The sequence below is a fragment of the Hirundo rustica genome, chromosome 4 (genome assembly GCF_015227805.2).
Source record: "Hirundo rustica isolate bHirRus1 chromosome 4, bHirRus1.pri.v3, whole genome shotgun sequence".
Taxonomy (NCBI): Eukaryota; Metazoa; Chordata; class Aves; order Passeriformes; family Hirundinidae; genus Hirundo; species Hirundo rustica.
The window spans coordinates 14,114,004-14,128,828 of NC_053453.1; the positions used below are offsets into that span (position 1 = coordinate 14,114,004).

At 42.1% G+C, this 14,825-nt stretch overlaps 1 protein-coding gene across 1 annotated transcript in view; it reads right to left on the bottom strand.

Moving 5' to 3' along the window:
• Positions 1–14,825, bottom strand: part of LAMB4 (laminin subunit beta 4) — a 40,208-nt gene that overhangs the window by 13,046 nt on the left and 12,337 nt on the right. Inside the window, exons 12-24 of the mRNA XM_040061416.1 lie at positions 14,389–14,468; positions 13,286–13,436; positions 12,237–12,368; positions 11,316–11,501; positions 10,026–10,147; positions 9,235–9,355; positions 8,135–8,312; positions 6,658–6,801; positions 6,257–6,488; positions 4,506–4,663; positions 2,762–2,986; positions 1,459–1,679; positions 223–319 (exon numbers count right to left, since the gene is read on the bottom strand). Of these exons, the coding sequence (XP_039917350.1) occupies positions 223–319; positions 1,459–1,679; positions 2,762–2,986; positions 4,506–4,663; positions 6,257–6,488; positions 6,658–6,801; positions 8,135–8,312; positions 9,235–9,355; positions 10,026–10,147; positions 11,316–11,501; positions 12,237–12,368; positions 13,286–13,436; positions 14,389–14,468 (2,047 nt within the window). The remainder of the gene's footprint in view (positions 1–222; positions 320–1,458; positions 1,680–2,761; positions 2,987–4,505; positions 4,664–6,256; positions 6,489–6,657; positions 6,802–8,134; positions 8,313–9,234; positions 9,356–10,025; positions 10,148–11,315; positions 11,502–12,236; positions 12,369–13,285; positions 13,437–14,388; positions 14,469–14,825) is intronic.

Below are 14,825 nucleotides of genomic sequence, written 5' to 3' on the forward strand. Positions count from 1 at the left end.
GTTGGAGCAAGGTGGAGTGCACAGTAGCCACCTCAGACTTCCATCTTAACCATTGAAATAACAATATAGATAAATAATATTAAATATTTGTCCATCTCATACACACAAACATATGAAAGGCCGTTTCTCTACATGTATGCCCTGTCTCCCCTGGGAATATAAAAGGTAAGCATTTCTATCTAGGCAGTTTATAATCCAGTTGTCCCACTTAATAATACTTACAAATGCAATGCATCTGGGGATTGCCAAAGTAGTTTTCCTCACATTCATTACAGCATCTCCCGCTGTAACCTGGCTTGCATGGACACTGGCCTGTAAGCTGTAAAGACAGTTAGGATTGAATAACTTCCAGCAGAACCATAGGGCTGGATATACATTATTTCAGCTGCACAAGGACTGCAGCAATACTGCTTGGCTTATACAGTATTGGCCCCACTTTCCTGTCTTCCTCCTGAAGGTCCTGAAAACAAAACGCACTCTGAAAAATGGCTTTACTTTTACTAACATCAGAGATTTTGTATGATCCAGTCTACTGATGCTGTTTGAGAACTCATCCTTTGGCTATGATCTGAGAAGATTCTTTTCCTTTCCAAAACAGACTTATTTTTTATTTTTGCTGGATCTCAGTACTCATCTTAACATTTCATCTTTAAACTACACAGTATATCAATTATAACTGAAAACCTTGAGGGTATATTATGCATATTGTTCTAGAAAAATTACTTTGTAATTCAGCTATTAAATTAAACTCCAGGGAATTACAACTTTGATAACCACTTGTAGTCCTTTGAGGTCAAGAACTAAATTTACTATAAAAAATAATAAATCTACTGAATAAACTGGAACAAACAGAGAGCATATTAAAAGAAAAATGTGCAAATGTGTCAGCAAGACTTTAGGATAAGCTCCTGGTGGTCTGAAGTCAATGGCGAAATTGCTGTTGGTTTCATGGGACAATTTCACCTCTCTATTCTGAAATGCTGTTTAATTTTTTCTACATTCTATCCCTAAAATGTGCACAGAAATTAAAGATGAGAACAGGTACTCTAGCAGTATGATAGATGAGGAATGATCAATGTAATGGCCACAGCTGCTACTTTATGAAAATAAACACTTAAAAATACTCATAAGACTCTTGGGTCCAAGCTTCTATTTCCTTCTTCCCTATATGCATATTTATGAGGCAATTTTTTAATTTACAAAGTATTTCTAAGATCCACTTGGCAAAGAAATAACATGCAAAGAGAAATTCCTGACCAACATGCAAAGCCACATTATCAGAACAACACTTTTGATTTAATGACTCACAATGTGATTGCACCAACTACAAACTTCCAGAGAATTTTTTGTTTTCAGGGAATATGACAAAAAAGCAATCCTCATTTATGAGAGGGTCCCCACTTTGCCATGTGAAAACACCAGCAGCCTGGTTCCTGGAAAGCAGAGTAATTTTCTTGCCTGGTTGCACTGGTTGCTTTGGGAGTTTTTTGGATCACAGTCACAGGTCTGGCATCCTTTCCCACTAGCCAGGTCCCAGTAGCCAGAGGCACACTGGTCACATGTGGCGCCCAGCACGTTGGGCAGGCAGGGACAAGCTCCTGTGGCCGGGTCACACAGGCAGGCTGCGTCCCCCCCCGGGCACATGGCAGGACGGACACCTGCCAGATTGCACGTGCAGCCTGGAAAAAACAGGACAATTACTGCAGCAGACAGTAATACAGACAGCTGATGGATACAAAGCCCACACTGTAGGTTTACTTTTAGTGACCTTGAACGTGTTTAATCTCATACACGTGACCTGTCTTTCTGTAATAACTTATATGTGGCTTTGAGAAATCTTACTGTGAATGTTCAACACTTTTAATACAGGCACAAAAAATGAAGGCTCAGTGAGTTTTGAATCTTATTAGAATGCAATGTTAAATATGTTGGTAAGGATATGTTGATTTACAGTAGGCATTATCCAGCGTGGGAATCCCCAGAAAGCCAAGTAAGATAAGAAACCTTCCTTGTGAGGAGTCAAAAGGTCTTGCTTAGTGATTTCTAACAGACATTTTCCAAGAACAAACAAGGGATGGGCTTGGACCGTATTTTAGAAATTCCCAGAAAAACAGTTTTTTGACTATACTTATAATTATCTTGGCCATAAAACTTAAATCCTCAATCAGGCCCATCTGTGAAAATGAGTATAGAGAAAAATAGGGAAGAAGCTTGCGCCTTGCTTTTCCTTACCCTCCTACTGTTCAAAGTTCTGAGTTACTGACGTGTCCTCATGGAATATACTAAATTTCCTGAATGCTCTCACTCTAGCCACTTAATGAAAACAACTGCTAAGGCAGGAAGTTCAGCAAGGTATCATCTGGTTAACTGAGCTCTAACTGAGCTTAGTTGGCATCAGCCAGCAATATGGATAAGCAATTATCACTGATTCCTTTACTTTAGATTCCTTCCTGAATAAGCTGAATGCACATTTATTTTTCTAACAGAGAGTACTGCTTTCATTTCACAATTGAGTATTTCGTAGGAGTGATATTCAGTATGAAATTTAGTGAGATTTGGATGACAAAGAATTTAATAGATGCCATGTTAAGTTATTTGTATCTTTAGTAAATAGAGAAATGTATTAGTGATTCTTATATTTTTCTCTATTCTTATATTTCTCTCTATTATTTCTGCTTTAGTTTTGTCCTCCCTCCAAGGTGTAACCTTTCCCTATAGCCTATTTTTAAAAACATTTTCTTGTTGTAGTGCTGTTACTTACTTTGACAGCTTTGATTGAGGGCTGAGCCAAAATAACCTGGTTTGCAGAACTGACAGTTTGCTCCGTGGGTGTTGTGTAAACACTTGGTGCATTCACCAGTGACCCTGTTACAGGACTCTGGGTCTGTCAAATCGATGTTGTTATTGCAGGGACATGGTGCACAGTCAAGCCCAGAGCTGCTGGGGTTTTTGTAGAAGCCACTAGGACACTCGTCACACTGATTGCCTGCCAGAGGAAAGTAAAAATATTGCTGGCTGATGGGAACTCAAGTGAAACATTTAATTTCCAGTAATATTAGTAAAAGATTCAGACTGTCTGCTCAAATGCACATTTCCAGTGGAAAATATCCACCTGTTTGAGACCATTGCCCTTTAATCCTCTGATGAGCTTAAATTATATCTTCCCCACTGAAATCTGATGGAAATACACCCTCCTCATCCCAAGCCATTTATACCAAGCAAGTCCTTTCAGTAAGAGCAAATGGGTGCCTCATCATACAACACCTCCAAACATGTTTTTCCATCAAAGTCCATTCAATGGCAGTAGTCAGGGTTAGCCATATTTGCAGGATTTTCCTTGGCCCTTCACTCCAACAGCAGCATTGGAGGGTGGGGGGTACCCAGGAATTCATATGGACTCTGATGCTCTGTCATTGCTTGTTGACAACTATTTCTGCATTTAGTCTCAATGCCTGCCCTGATTTGGGGGCTACCTCTGCATCTCAGAAACCATCTGGGCAGACTGGTGTTTCTGGAACATCTGCTGGTTCATCCTCAGCCAAGGACTCCGTTCCTTCACCGTGCTCCTCAGGACCCAGAGCCTTTCTCCATCTCTGAGAAAGTGAGACCACTGCTACAAAGGTGACCAAAAGTCTTGCTGGAAAGGAGCAGGAGCAATAAAGTCCAAAACTGAGGAGTGCAGTGATTTGTGAGGACAGAAGTCCCCTGGGTGAGCATCAAAATGAATAATTTTGGCCCTACAGCAATTACTTGAGCAAAACCACTCTTGACTTATAAAGAAACTTTGCCTAAGTAAGATGACAGCATTGGTTTAATTTTCAGCAGTGCTTCCCATTAAGCTTTGCTTCCAACAGAGGAGATTTTTCTAATGTCCAAGGGAAGGGAAATATCTTCAGCTTTCCCTTCAGGAATTCAACCTAAATCAACAAGATTGTAGGAAATGAGGAATCAGTTTGCTGCAAAAATATCTGCATTTGAGACAGCTGAGAATAGAAACCCTATTTTCTAGAATGACTATTTGAACCATGAAGCAGTCACTTTAAGGCACAATGTCAAAGAGTTTCCTCTACACAGAGAAGGACTTCCTCTGATTAGGAAATGTTATCAGCTCTTTTTGATGCCCTAATCGTTCCCATTTGGGCTTGCAATGCTTCTTTTCCGGAGGTAACAAGCAACTGCAGTTCTCCCCACCTCTCCCTACCAGAGTAATGTAATGCCCCTGGAAAGGAGGAGATTTCCAGAGAGTGACATCAGAATAATTAATGACTTCACTGTATCCACATAGGTAAATCCCTTTTTAAAACACTAACTGCATAATTCCCATTCTTCCTAGTCAGAACTTACCCACATAATTTCGGTAAACTTGAGTGCTAACTCTTCTTAGTTGTTTTATTAGCATTACTTCATTCTCATTTCTGAACATATGACAGGTGGAGGATGATAATTTTTTTTTCTCTTACATTAATTTTAGTAGTATCAAAACCAGTTCTTATTTTGCTTCATACCTGAATATCCCTCGAGACAATTACAGACAAGCTGTGCAGACTGGGAGTCCTGGTAACAGGAGTGTGCAAAATACCTATTGCTTGTAGGTGTCCCTGGACACATGCATGGCTGGCAGGGTTCTCCATCCAGAGGGTTTCCATAATAGCCATCCATGCACCTGCCAAAGCAGTCGACACAAACAGGACAAATTGACAAATGCTTCATGCAAGTGAATCAATTTATATGTATATATTGAAATTAGTATTCCAGAAAATTGAAGTGCTATCTCCATCAATGGGTAGAGATATATCAAGCTTCAAAGGTGTTCTAAAATAGAAAATCAGAGCTGCATTCTCAAAATCTGAAGCAAAAAGAAAAATACATATGTTTTCCTTTCAAGAAATGTTTGTGAAGACTTCACCTACTCGGGAACAATTTTAATCTAAATCATTATGATATGGCATATCACACATTCTCTGCATAGACAGCTAAAAGCTGCCATATAAAAATTGTGTATATTTACCTATCAGCACATATATTCATCTATTTCCATGACAGTAAAAACTGCTGGCACAGGAAAAAAAGGCAGTAATTCCTTAAGAGTACTCAGAGAACACTGCATATTTTAGATGCAACATATGTATTGAGCCATGCTCTGTCTGACACATTCTGCAAACCGAGGGTAATGGCTTTTTTGAAGTGCTGGTGGCTGTGCTGTTACCTGAAAAGTGGGGGTTTTGGGACTCCCTGGGGGCTCAGCCACCCTGCCCACCACTGCTGCCTCCGCATCCCAACCCCACACAGTCCTGCAGCTGTGACAACAGCAGCACAGAAGCTTCTGAATCATCCTCAATCTTTGATCTGCTTTACTATGGCAAATAGGAGCACAGTTCTCCATATGTATACAGGCAAGGCTAAAAGACTTGGCTATCTGATTATCCTCCCCCTGGGGTCTGGAGATCCTACAAAGCCACAGGGCAAGAAGTGTTTCAGTCTTCCATTTTTAATCTGTTTGCCATCAAGGAGCAGAACAGCCAAAGACTGTATTGTCTAAAAGCACTGCAGGAAAAGATCAACAGGTTTCATGAGGAAATCCTCTTAAGAATGAATTACAAGGTACAGTCCAGCCAAACCAAACTAAACAAACTTAATTTCGATGACCATGTTGAACTGTGTTACTGCTGCCAGTGTACAAAATAAAAAAGAGGAGCAGTGGAGTAGTGGAGCAGTGGAGCAGTGGAATGGAGCTGGAACATGTGGGAAAAGTTATTTGCTGGTGATACGGAACTAATATGACCAGCAAATCAGGCACATTTACTTAGTAAACTCATTAGAGGTAATTGCAGGTATTAAAATGAGTATTCAGCACAATATTCAGCCTCTTGGCTAGCCTCATGCTGAATTTTACATTTGAAAGCTGGCAGTTTGGAACCTGGCAGGAGTCAGTTCGTCCCACACACAGTGCTTTGGGCGTGTCTCCGAGAACACGGTGCCATGGTGCCCACGTCTCAAACGCCTTCCCGCAGGCACCCCGCTGCAATGCTGGGTGCGTGTCCTGCCCGCAATCCACCCACAGGCACTGCATGCACAGTCCCACGTGCATTTGCCGAAGAAAGAGGTACCTGACATTCAGCAGCCAGGCCCATTTCATCCTGGTTTAGGTACACGTTTCCTGTTAAGGTCATTGATGAATTGCAGGCCCCCAGCCCCACAGGCATTTTGGAGACCCCCAGTGTCTGGCGGAGCTTTGCAGCACTGCCCACCAGCTGACCTTTCACAGTGGCTTCCGGCGGTGAAGCCGCGGCAGTGGAGGCACTCTCCGGTCCCGGGGTCGCACAGCTCCGCACGGCCATTGCAGGGGCAAGGACGGCAGTGGGGAAATCCAAAGTGCCCGGCCAGGCAGCGGCTGCAGCGCTGGCCGCCCACGTCCCGGCGGCAGGAGCACTGCCCGGTCACCTGGTCGCACAGCGTGCTCAGCGAGCCTTGCGGGTGGCACTCGCATGCTGCAAAACACCGGGAGCAAAGCCGCGTCCTTAGAGCATTCCTTCCGACCCATCCCATCGCCGACGCTGCTCATAGGCAGCGGGGACGGACAATTTGTTATTCGTGGAAGCGTTTTTTATATTGCTTCACGCAAAACCCGGTATTGAAAGCCCTAAATGCTGCACTCACCGTAGCAGCCGTGGAAGCCGAAGCCATAGCTGCCTGCAGAGCAGGTGTCACAGCAGCGTCCCACGACGTTGGCTTTGCACTGACACTGGCCCCCCAGTTTGCTACAGCTGGCATTCAGAGACCCTTGGGGATTGCACTTACATGCTGGCAAGGGGAAAGAAAATCAAGACTGGTTTGGTTGTCAATGTGTTTTACTGCTCTTATCAGCTTGCAGTTTTCACACTTTAAAATAGGTAGGAAAGAGCTTGATTATTCTTCTCAGGGGTTCACTAACCTGATGATGGCCATAGTTTAGATCACTTGATGGTGTAGCATCAACAGTGGTGGTATATAAGGCACCAGCACAAGTCTTGGTGTTGCAGTTGCCACATTCAAGGCACTGCCTTCATGCATTTGGGGTAGGACAGAAAGGGTAGATCCATATTGAGACATCCTGAAGTCTAGAAAGGTTTGCTATAAATCTGCATCTAGCCAGAGCACTGGACATAACCTTCAAGCTGTATTTAGTCTGCATCTGTGTACTGTTTGTTTCCTTCTGAACACCTTGGACTAACTTTTTGAGAGAAGATGCTGTTAACTCACAGAGGCTGTTTGCCTAGGATGCTCTGGAAAGCACCAGAAAACCAAGGTGCCACATTTCATTGGGAGAATCTCATCACTTTAAGCATCAGGCCAATAGGGAGTTAGCACAGCCCAAGCCTAAATGAGGGGTTCACTGATTGCACAGCTATGAACTAATCACCTGCTATTAGAGTGAGGCATCAATCCTTCTAAAAATCACCCTACCCAAGGAGATGCTGTTAACTTTAGAGGCATTGCTGCTAGGGTCCCTGAAAGAAGCTGGCCGCTGAAGTTGTCCAGAAAGGCTCCTCCCATTACTGAAAGTGCAGAGAAGTTCCATTCCTCTGGGCCAAATACCTGAGGAACTCCCTGAGCCCACCTGATCTTTCCATGGTCCAGGAGGCTGCCTAGGAATTTCAAACCCCGCCTGCCACTGCCTTCTTGCTGGAATATCATCAAGGTTTTCTTGGTGAATCTCTTTCAGTACACCAACTTATGTACCATCATGTCTGGAATCTTACCAAGGCATTCATCTGGCCTACAGCATCTAGAGAGAGGGCTTAGAAACTTCTCTGTCATTTTACAGCAGCTACAAAAGTAAGAAAGTTACTGCCTTGGCCATATAATAAAGGCATCTGATTCAAATGCTTTTCAGAAGACACAAAATCATTGCCATGGTCTCTGTCACACTGCTCCATGAAGCCCATCAGGAGTGATGAGCTCCAAGATTCATGCCACCAAGAGGTGTTTGCAGCACACAGAGGGTTCAGTGGGATATAACCCATGGATATCACATGCTGACCAGCTTCCCCTCTACATCACTGCGGGCTGAGAGCTCTACTGTCAACATATCCTACAAACTCAAGGGAAAGCCAACAACTTCCCAGAAGAGCAGGCTGTGCAGGCCGGCCCTTACCGACGGCGCCGTTGTGGATTCGGGCTGACAAGCTCACTATGAGCCGCGCGCACGCTTCGGGCAGCACGTGAGGCACAACTTCAGATGCGATTTCGATACAGTGGTACTTCTGGTACTCATCTAAATCCTTCTCACTGCACAAATTCTCCACAGAGCTGATTCTGGGAATAAGTCCAAGCTTTGTTGTTAAGAGAGAAAAGAAAATATTTTTGCTTAGATATATTGAAAACCATAATTTCCCACATTCTCTTAATGTGCTTTCCATTGCAATGACAGAGGCCTGGAGCACTGGCTTTCCAAATCTGCAGTTGTGCCATTCCACCATCTAAATTCACATTTATTCTGAAGGTCTAAACATTCCCTGAGTTCTTCAAATAAGACAGACTGTGTTTAAAAAAATAAAATTATAATAAGACCTCTGATATATGCCCAGAACTGGTCTTGCTGTGCTAAGTTAGTGACTCCAAAAGAAGTATCTGGCCAAAATTTTCACTTGTACTACTGTGATAGTGAAAAATCAGATGAAGGTTCTATGTCCAAGTCTAGCCAGCCCTTGCCAGGTCCAGTTCTACAGGAATAATTAGAGAAATAGGCCTAAAAATATTTTTCTCAAGAGAAGGACCCAAAACTAACACCCAGTTCCTGACATGATGGAAACTTGGGAAATATCTGGACCTGATTCCCAGGACGTACACGACTAATTTTACTTTTCCAATATCTTCTTTAAAAATATCCATGATCCTGACAAATTAGAGATAATTTAAAAAACCTAAGTGATGAGGAGCTGCACAAATTCATATCCATAGCCACAGAATCTTATCAGCATATGGACTGTGCTCATAATCAGCGAGCAACAGATAGAGATACATGCAACGTATGCAACAAGTACGACTTCTTGTATTGCTCCGCGAAAATTTAACCAGATACAATTCTGCCTTTCCATACAAAAATATGCAAACAGTGCCAATGGAGATAAACAGAAGCTGAATTTCTATTAAAGCACACTATATATTATTTAAAAATACTTCTAATAAGTCTGTAAAAAAAAAAATCACTGTGTATAAATACAACCTCAAGGGACTTGTGACAGAACTACTCACTGAGTCAATCAAGATGAATGATTTTGCCTTTTTGTCAGAGGCAGAGAGCTGAGAAAAATACACATCCACAAGATATTCTGTTCCCGGCTCCAGGCAGACTGGAGTCTGCAGAATTGCAATCCTGTTTAGCAGAAATGAAACACAGTTATAGCCAGCAGGACAAGGCAAGTTTACTGGATGTTGTGAGCTCTCCCTCTTCCCTCTGTGCCTGCAAAGTGATCCCTGCAGCCTGGAGCAAGCCCTGCTGCTGTGAGGAGCACACCCAGCCCCATGCTCGAAGGCTTCAGGAAAGGTGATTCACCAAGCACAATTCAAACCTGGGGAGATTAAACTGAAAATGGCAGGTTTTACTACTCCAAGCAAGGGGGTTTACTAACTCACTGTTCACACTCATCCTTTCCTGTCCCTATTTGATCAAGACATTCATCTCATCCTCTAAGCTTCTCTCTATTCTTTACACAGGGCCAAGCTGAACAGCTGGTTTTGAAAATAGAGTAGGACGGTGACTTTAAGTCATTATTTCCTTTCTATACTGAAGCAGCTGCAGTTGGTTCTTCACCAGAACAACGACCAACCCCAGCTGGATCTCAGCCTGCTCTCCTGGGTTTGGCAAACCTTTGCCAGACTAAGGACTGGGGCATGACTCTTCCTTAAAGCCTATGTATTATTGTGGTGTGCCAGCAATAGAATTCTGATATTCCCACTCTCCCACACGTGTGTTGCTCTGCAGTGCTTCAGTAAATGATTTGTACACGGAAGATCTACAGGCAAAAAGACAGCAACAGCCAGACCTCTTTGTAGCTGGGAGAGGCAACTCATGTGGCTCCTGTGAAAGGACCTTGTTTTTGCAGTGTTGACCTGACAAGATACCAGCAGGCTGGATGGCAACACTTGCAAGCCAGTCTTCCAAGAACTATAAACAAAAGACAAAAAATATGGCTATATTTTGTATCTGAAAAAACCTGCTTTCTCTTTGCAAGAGTTAATGAAAGCCATCTGAATGACTGCACACGGCAGTGACAAAACAGATTCTCTCTTTATTCTATACAGCACTGAAAAGCTATGTTATTTGTGAAAAATTCATTCTATTTGCAATGGCTAATGAAAAGCAGAGACGGAAATGAGACCTCAGCTGGTTCAAATGGAAACAGCTCTGTTAGAGTCTTTGGAGTTGTTTCTTTTCTTAGCACAGTGTTATTCTGGAGATATCCTTCATTAGCTGCCTTCTCACTCATCCAATAAGAAATAATAAACATAAAAGACTTTGAAACAAATGTATTTAAAACCCAACTCTTCAATCCTTAGAGAGAAAAAGCTACCTCAAACCAGACCACTGAAAATTTGTTCCCATGTTTTAAGACACTGTGAGATTGTTTTGCCTCAGAGTAACAGTCAGAGAGCAGAATACAACAGACAGCAGGAAAATCTTGAGTTGTGGGACTGTCCCAGAGAATTGCAAAAGAGTAAGGCGTGTACAAAAGCTGGTACCAATAAAACACTTGTGTTTTTGAAGACATGGGTGAGGACCTGTGTTTAATCAGATTTCCCTAGACATGTCATCATCACTGAGAAATCTTCTCCAAGCAAAAAATAGTAATTTGGTTATTTTCCTACAATTTTCGCACATTTCAGAGTCCAGCTGGAACAACTAGGAAGCAGGATGCCTGCAAAAGGCCTGGATAAATATCTATGCAAATCACTCCTGCCTGTGCACATTTTACTGTCAAAAAAATCCTAGTCAGGAATACAGGATGCTTGTCTAAAAGGAACTGCATTTTCCATGTGTTTGATTTTTGAGTAAAAGTCCAGTCCAAGAAAAGGTCCAAAAGAGAAATATTCAGAAGATGAAATCTTGGCTGATGCTTAGAAGACACTTCTAGTGCTGATTTTTCATATTTGAGTGGAAAAGGGGTCAGTGGAGAGCATATTACTTGTTTGGTAAGGCAGTTTGTTACTGGTTGAAAAGGCAAGCAATTTTAATCTTAGATGTAAAGAATAGGACAAGCTGCTCATCCTATTATTCACAAAAGCGACCCTGCACCTATCACAACACCACAAGACACGCAAGACATCACAAGTACCTCAGGCTCATAGCGAACTGTGATATCAAAGTCCATGGCAAAGGGAACATTGTTGATGGCAAATCTCAGCCCGGCTCCGCTGGGAACGCGGGCGAAGCCGTGTCCTGTCCATGTGACAGCCCGACCAGCGCTGGGCTGCCGGAGCACCACTGCTGAATCCCAGTCCTGTCCAAACTGCATTGCACCCTGCAACGACACTCTGACATGTTCAACAACACACAGAGTCAAATTACAAAAAAAAAAAACCAACAAAACAAACTCTGAAAAAATAAAGGAAATCTTTTTGCCACGTTCTTTACTTATTTGAGCCATCGGTCCCATTTTCTGAACAAGCTGGAGATCGACAACCCAAGAATTCTCCTGAAGGTAGGATATTTAGGGTCACGTGCAAAGAAAAGCTTCCTATAACTTTGTAGCAACAACAATAAGAGGGACTAGAATAATCCACTCACCTCTGAATATTTGGCATCTCCAAACATTCACATTTCAAACCTTAAAAAGAGTAAACCTGATTTCATACATGGCTGGACCTTTCATTATAAGCTGGATACATAAATATCAATACTTAAAATGGCCACATTTATGTGCAGGAGGTTCCATGCTAATGTATTGGTAATGTCTTGGTATAAACTTGTTGGAAATGTCTTGCAACAACAACAACAACATTACTTCTCATAAGGATTTTCTCTTCCAAAAATTCATGGAACTTGAGACTACAAAGGCAATGGAATAGCAGAGCAAGCCTGTCAGTGTGAATAGTAAAATGTCCAACCCAACTGTGTACCAAAAAATTGATTTATGTCAGGATTGTAATGTCTAAGACTGTGAATCCCATGCGCTTAGACATTTCCTTGCCCTTTGTTACAAAATAAAATTTTATTATTGGCGTAAACTTAAGTAACTACTCAAGTACTAATTTACCTGTTCCAGTCCAGATTTTCTTACAGTTCGTTTCTTGTTCCTGTTTAACACAATCTTTCCATTTTCAATCATGAACTCATAGCCTTTCTTCTGGAAGTAGATGTCACACCTTGGAAGAGTGCTTGGCTGAACCTATGAAGTAATAAAAGAGGGGCAGCACTGTCTCAACAGTGTTGAAGGGTCATAAGCAACTAAATGAAAATCCACATTCTTAAAACAAGATCTATTCTCTGCTGGGAGAAACTCTAAACTGTGGCCCAGCAGCTGCTGGAAACCTTTTTCCCTTGCTCCCTTAAAATTAACTTGCATAAACTATGTCCCAGACATCTGTTTTCCATTTAATTATTGGACTGTAAGATAATTACTGACTGTGATTATAGCTAAATATTTGTGGATGTGACCTGCAAATAAGCATTTTTTAAAATTATTCCTTATCTATAGTTTCTGTACAGCATGCCAGAGAAAAAAATGTTAGCAAAAGCATAGACAGAGGAAGGGATACATTCCTGTCCTGCACTCAACATGGGGAGCAACTACCCCCATGCTGAAGGAGGAAAAAAAAAAAAATTTTCTAAAAACATTACAGATGGATGCCAAACTCTTGAGGAAATTAGGCTACAATCAATGCCTTTACATAAGGCAGCAGGAATTAGTCCAATGGAGCAGAGAGTAATTTGATTCCTCCCTTGTTGGAGATTCCCAGAAATAAAACATTTCATGAGAGCTATTGGCAACTCACTTTCCTCTAATTTAAATAATTAAACTAATTTCTCTAATTCACGCTAGACCAGCTTGCACTTGAGAAGCAGCAAGGGCAGCTTTGCAGGTCATACCACGCTGTAGTGACGGTCCCTTTTTAACAGCCACAGTTATGGAATAGTCATGTCCATGAAAAACAAAGACAAACTGACCATGGTCAAGGGACTTGCTTTGCATTCTCCTGCTAAAGAGCTGCTCCCAAGCAAAGGAGCTCCTCCTCAGCCTCAGCGCCTGTGTGACCACAGCAGTGATCCCCTCTCAGTGCAACACCTAAAAAGTCAAATACCTACCAAGGGTGCAGAGCCAGAAAGGGGCTTTGCATTCTCAGCTTCATAAATATAATAATCCAGGGGCAGAAAGAAGTATCCTGGAGCTGGCTGGTTGCACTGGCGGCTCACGATGTTGGGCAGGCACTCGCACTGACCTTCCTTCAGCGAGCACCTAGGGAGCAGTTGGTAAAGGGAGGACATCTGTGTGGCACAGCTGGGTCCTCACAGCATGAGGACAGCTCAGACCCACCCTCGCTCCACCTTTGACTAATTCCTCCCATTGCTGGATTACCTCCATTACTAAAATTCTTCCTATCACCCACCTCCTCTGTTTCTGATGCTGGATTTATTTAATGCTACTTTTCCATGACTTCAGAGTCCATGACCTGCTTTGTCTTTGTTCCATACCTGAAGCACTGATCCTTTTGTTTCCTGAGAATCTATTACTGTCTATTCCTGTATAATTTCTTATATCTTTTTCTATAAGAATCACTATATCATGATTGTTAATAATCTGTCTCACACAATTATGGAGGCAGAATGAGATCAGAAGGACCTTTGATGGGATATGGAATGTTTTCATATACTTTCTTGTGTATTTAACACAACATGTGATTTACCTGCTCACAAGGAGCTGCTCTACAGCACGGGACTGTGCTCCTCTGTCTGAACTCAAACAGCAGTAGTGAAGACCCCTGCCCAACAGATTTTTGCAAGAGTCCAACTGAAACCAATCTTGCTTCTAAAATCATACATTTTTAATAGGAGCCAGAGAAAAAATTCTAACATTTAAGGCTGGTGTAGGAAGCCAGGTTAAAAGTGTTGCCTCTAACTTACTTCTATTAATATTAGGGCCTCTGGATCTCTCAAGGCATATGTTTTATATTTCATATAAAACACATCTTGGCTTAACCTGATTCAAGGTGGGCTTCAAAGGAAATAGGTAAATCCCCTTACGACAAATAAATTTTCAAGATCTCTACCCAAATTTACACTGTTTGTATATGATGAAATTCCATCTACATTCTATTTTCCTATGTGACTGTATTAACCTTGCCAGAAAATCTAGCCTAAGAGTTTATAAAAATTAAAACCAAGAAAGAACTTGAGGAACTTTAACTTACAAGTTGTTCTGGGATCCACCAATATCGCAGTCGCATGGAGAACAGCCATACAAGCTGTTGCCAAGACCCCAGTATCCTGCCTGGTATAAAGAGAAGGGTTCTTTTATAGCAAATATTTAAGTATGCAAAGCAAAACAAAACTCGTTCTGCTGGATGAACAATGCTCTGGAGCACTACTGTGCTTGGCTGTGTGAGAGTGCTTCTCTTACCGGATAGCAGGGGTGCTCAGCCACTGCAAGAGCCAGATATTTACCCACTTGTGCAAGCAAATTGCTCTGTAAACAGCAAAGATGGATCAAGGACATAATTTTGCATTTCCTTTCCTTCCTGGGAGTGCTCCTTCCCCTGCAATTTGATTGCACAAATGTTCGGGAGCAGTGAGAAATAACCAGACATCTCAATGCAAAATGGGATCATACAGCTATAAAATTAATTTG